This window comes from Sinocyclocheilus anshuiensis, unplaced genomic scaffold (assembly GCF_001515605.1).
Source record: "Sinocyclocheilus anshuiensis isolate Anshui unplaced genomic scaffold, SAMN03320099.WGS_v1.1 scaffold438, whole genome shotgun sequence".
In the NCBI taxonomy this organism is placed as follows: Eukaryota; Metazoa; Chordata; class Actinopteri; order Cypriniformes; family Cyprinidae; genus Sinocyclocheilus; species Sinocyclocheilus anshuiensis.
The window spans coordinates 145301-150290 of NW_015546118.1; the positions used below are offsets into that span (position 1 = coordinate 145301).

General features: G+C 40.7%; 1 protein-coding gene across 4 annotated transcripts in view; it reads right to left on the minus strand.

Annotated features, from left to right (window-relative positions):
• The window catches only part of LOC107700911 (ectodysplasin-A-like), a 43188-nt gene extending 40398 nt beyond the window's left edge, over positions 1–2790 (minus strand). For all 4 annotated transcript variants that reach the window (XM_016502761.1, XM_016502760.1, XM_016502759.1 and 1 more), the window contains exon 1: positions 2356–2790. In XM_016502761.1, coding sequence (XP_016358247.1) covers positions 2356–2673 — 318 coding nt within the window. In that variant the 5' untranslated portion in view covers positions 2674–2790. The remainder of the gene's footprint in view (positions 1–2355) is intronic.
• Positions 2791–4990: the final 2200 nt, after the last annotated feature.

The following is a 4990-nucleotide window of genomic DNA, read 5'->3' on the forward strand; positions in this document are numbered from 1 at the left end:
CACACACACACACACACACACACACTCACACACACACACACACACACACACACACTTAAGTGTGTGTTTGGATGATTCCAATAAATCATGTCTACACTCTTAAAAATAAAGGTGCTTAAAAGGTTCTTCACAGCTATGCCATAGAAGAACCATTTTTGGTTCCACAAAGAACCATTCAGTCAAAGGTTTTTTAAAGAACCATCTCTTTCTTACCTTTTTATAATCTGAAGAACCTTCTTTCGCCACAAAGAACCGTTTGTGAAACAGAAAGGTTCTTCAGATGTTAAAGGTTCTTTATGGAACCATTTAGACAGAAAAGGTTACTCTATGGCATTGTGAAGCACCTTTATTTTGAAAAGTGTAGCAGCAATATCCCTTTACTTGGTGGAAACATCGATACCCAAAAAATAGTTCACAAGTTCAAGATACAAGTGTGTTTTTCACATGCCCTTGAAGATGCTTCTGGAGAAACAGGTGACTACTTTCGCATTTTAAGATATCTGTTTATGACAAATTCTTCATGAGTTGAGGCAACTCTGAGTGCCTAAAAATCATATTATGGAATTATAAATATGAAAACTGTGAATGCAAGCATATACGCTATTATAAATAAATAAGATGACTGTGATGGACCAGTATGATAAGAACATCTACTACTTGGCAATAGCACAGTAAGCAAACAGAACAATTAGCCCAGTGGTTTTCAATCCTGTTCCTTGGGACCCACTGCTCTGCACATTTTGCAAGTCTCCCTTATCTGACACACTCATTTGAGTTCATGAAGCGCTTTCCTAATGAGCTGATGATCTGAATCAGGTGTGTAAATTAGGGAGACATGCAAAATGTGCAGAGTGGGTCCCCAGGGACAAGTTTGAAAACCACTGAATTAGCCTACTATAGCCGATTCCACTAAAGTTTACTGTACCATTTGTGTGCACCAGGGATGAGATGTCTTAGCACCTTCATATTCACTTCAGAAAGGCCACAGCCATATGTTAGATTCATTCATTCATTCACTGTACGAAATTTGTCTGTATGTGTAATTCTACCTCCAGAATTCACCCCTAGTTATGACTAATAAAACGCATCCATAAGCCAAGCGTTCTGGATCCAGCACTAACGCACTGCCTGCGGGGTGAACATCAGGAAATGCTGCGACGAGCCTGGCCTTTTGCCAAAGGAATTAAACACGAGTCCGGGCCAAACCGCAGCAAAGGCTAAATAAACAGCGACCTGTGCCGCCTGACAGTAAAAGCACGTCTGATGAAGAGAGCTCGTAAAAAGGACTGATGTTGTTTAAACAGAACAAATGTACCCTGCAGGTGAACGATTCACAGTTACGAGAAGCACGTCACTCCTGGGCTTTTGACGCACAATATGAGTTTGGTGAGAGACAATGCTCACCAAAATCAGTGACTGAAGCCTACAAACCAGGTAGGTTTCTGTCATGCCCAGGGGTTAAAGGGTTAAGGATTCTCACAGGGAACTTAATGGTTGCAGGATCAAACCCCTGCAAAGGGCAATTCATGTGCTCTTTAGCAAAATTGGGATCTGTCCTTGCTATATGTGGAAAAGAGAATTAAATCCTACTATAAATGACAACAAATAATAACAACACATTTGGTGTAAATACTGATTGCTTTTTGTACCTAAATGTGCATATTAATATTAATATAATATTAGTAACAGTTGTATACAACTACTGATTACAATAACTATAGTGTTAAAAAATCACAATAATTTAACCAATAATTTCTGTAATTTCTACTTAATTATACGAATTTTCAAAGTTTCAGCCTGATTTTCTTCATTAGTAATGTAAAAAAGTGCAATGACAATCGCAGCAGGCTGCACCACTTGATTTTACTCAGAAAAAAATTAAAGTTTAATTGCTGTTTAGTTTTATTTTAGTGGAGTTATTTTTTTTTGTGTTGTATCATTTTGAATCACTCACTCATTGATCATTCTTTTTTTATTACTTTTTTAAATCACAATTATTACTTGGTTCTCTAGCCTCGTCCTAAAACTTTTTGGATGTTTACCCCTGATTTATACCATCAGCTCATTAGTACATGCTCCAAGACCTGAGCTGGGTGTTTCAAATAAGGGACACCTCTAAAACGAGCAGTACTTCAGGTCAAGGATTGAGAAGCAATGATCTAAAGGAAGTGGACTCTAACAATAGTTCTCCAACAGACCACACACACACACACACACACATACACACAATCAATCAATCAATCGTATGGAAGACAAGACAATAAGAAATTCTCTTCTCAATAACAGAAGCTGAAGCCAAGTGAGCAGCAAGGAGGTTTCTGCTCTTTGTAAAGAACAACAGATAACTCAGTTTACCTGGTCGTCTGTTGTTGGGTGGTCGGTGTCCGGTAACCGGAGCACTGACGCTGTGGCTTCATAGTGCGGCACCGGCCCCGTTGATGACACCTCATCTTTGTTCTTCTGGGATATTTCTCGTTTGAGCTCCGAGCGCAGGTCCAGGTAGCAGAAGAGCGTGACGAGGTGCAGAGAGAGCGAGAGAATGAATAAACTCAGGAAGATTTTGCAGTTGTTGCATTGGCTTTGGCACTCACACGCCGCCTGCGTGCGCTTGCGCTCCTCCGACTTCGCCGGCTCGCGCTTCGGTACCATGGCTGCGTGCAGGTCAGTCAGCATTGCTTCTGCATACCGAACTTCCTCGTCCTCTCAGCGACTTTTGGCTTGGGCTGGTCGCGGTGAGCAAGCGCTTCTCTGCGGGCTCATCTGGCTTCCTGACCTCGGACTGCGAGGATTCAGGCTGATAACCTACTACGGCCAGCTCCAGAGACCGACCCCTAGCAGCTGATTGGCTGCCGGCGTGACGTCACCTCATTGAAAATCATCCCGCGGAAAAGCGCGACGCCACTATGACATTCATCAAGACGCAAACAAATATAAATCACTGTAGCGCTAACAATAGCATCAGACGTGCGCTGCCGATTACACAATATTTCCCATTTCGTAACCCCTGAAAGGAACCGCCTGTAAAAAAAAAAGTTAGCTGGTGAAGTCAAGAGAGTTTCCCAATTCGTTTTGTTGTGTCTCCACATAAGGGGTTTTTCAAACTTCACACACCTAGTGCATACTTACATTTTAAATAACTGGCATCATTAGGCTACATTATATAGGCTAATTCTTTAAAAAAATCATTTGTTATTATAAAAATATCTTGAAACTCCTGTCTGGAGATCCATAAGAGACCCACAATGACCCCTAGAAAACCCTGGATCTAAAAAAAAAAAAAAACTTTCTTGTCAAACTTTCCCTAGCCACATGTTTGTACATTAGGCGTATTCAGTGTGTGCATGTGTAAGCGTCCAAGTGTGTGAAGTTCCACATCTTTAAAGTGTTAGAACAGATGACTGGTAGTGTAATTGTGGCATATGTTGAGAATCAGAGCAGACTGAGTGTTAAAAGCGGGACAGGACTGCCAATCAAATAAAAACATCAAATGACACACATGCACAAAAACACACATGTTGTTTTTCAAACAACAAAATCATACACATACATGCTCTCCAGCTTACACGCATTTATTATACTTGTCAAGCGCCAAAGCACACGCCATATTACTTGAACTCAAAAATACACAGTTATTTATTACTATGACAAAACTCGTCTGCTGCATGTTGTGTGAGGCGAGAACGAGAGGTTTCTATGGAAAACACTAATTTGGTCAACTTTCTTTCTCTGGCAGTTTTTGCAGACCCGTCACTCCCATCCAATATTGTGGAAAAAAAAACGGTGAAAGGAGGAAAATTGATAGAAACTGGTAGAAAAAGGAGAATTAAAGGCAGGATGGCAGGATGGATAACTTTGTAGCTTTCGTTAATTTTTTTTTACTAGCAGTAGGCTATCATAACCTGAGTCAGCATTATTGCATACTAGGATTGTATACAATAGAGCTCAGTGTGTAATTCAGAAATAGAAATCTAGCCCAAGAAGTTTTGGTTATGCTATCTGACCCCTCTCTTCTTCTCTTCCTCTGTTCTCGCTCCACTCACAGCTGTGCTCTGTGTACTGCAGATCTTCTGTGACCTCATAAAGCTGAGCCTCTTTAATATGGTTTGATATTAAATCTGTGCCGCTTTTATTTGGCTCCAGACTCTTTAATCTTAAATCACTTAAATATTCACAGCTACACTGCTGCTGAATCGATTCAGCGCCACACACACATGCACACGGTCTAGCTGTCTCACACGAAGGCGATGTCCTCTGACAATTCATGATGGATCTCTAAACGCAGACATTACTAAATAATGTAATAAAAGCATCATTACAATAGCTCAACCCACCCAGAAAGTCTGGAATGAGTTCTAAAAACACGCACGCAAACGCATTTACGCACACGCATAAACAAACAAGCGCACGCGAACGCGCAGCAAAAACATTGGCCAAAAACACTCGAAGGCGCACACAAACACACAAATGCACTAAACCAAAAAAGCAAAGCTGCGGGTTGAATATACAGGTATGGGTCTGAGAACCCTTGGGCAGTTGAAATGAAATTATACAAATTAACTTAACAGAGAATCCAGCCCATGAGCCCAGAGAGGCTGGAATCAGAGTGCTAAGAGTTTAAGAAAACAGTAATTACACACACACACACACACACACACACACACACACACAATTGTTTTTTATGCTTTATGAGGACTCTCCATAGGCGTAATGGTTTTTATATTGTACATACCGTATTTTCTATCGCCCTACCAACCCTACACCTAAACCTACCCCTCACAAGAAACGTTGTGCATTTTTAGATTTTCAAAAAAACTCATTCTGAATGATTTATAAGCCTTTTGAATTACGGGGACACTGAAAATGTCCTCATAAATCACCTTCTCGTTGTAATACCTATGTCATACCCATGTTATTATACAAATGTCCTCATACACCACATAAGCATGGACACACACACACACACACACACACACACACACACACACACACA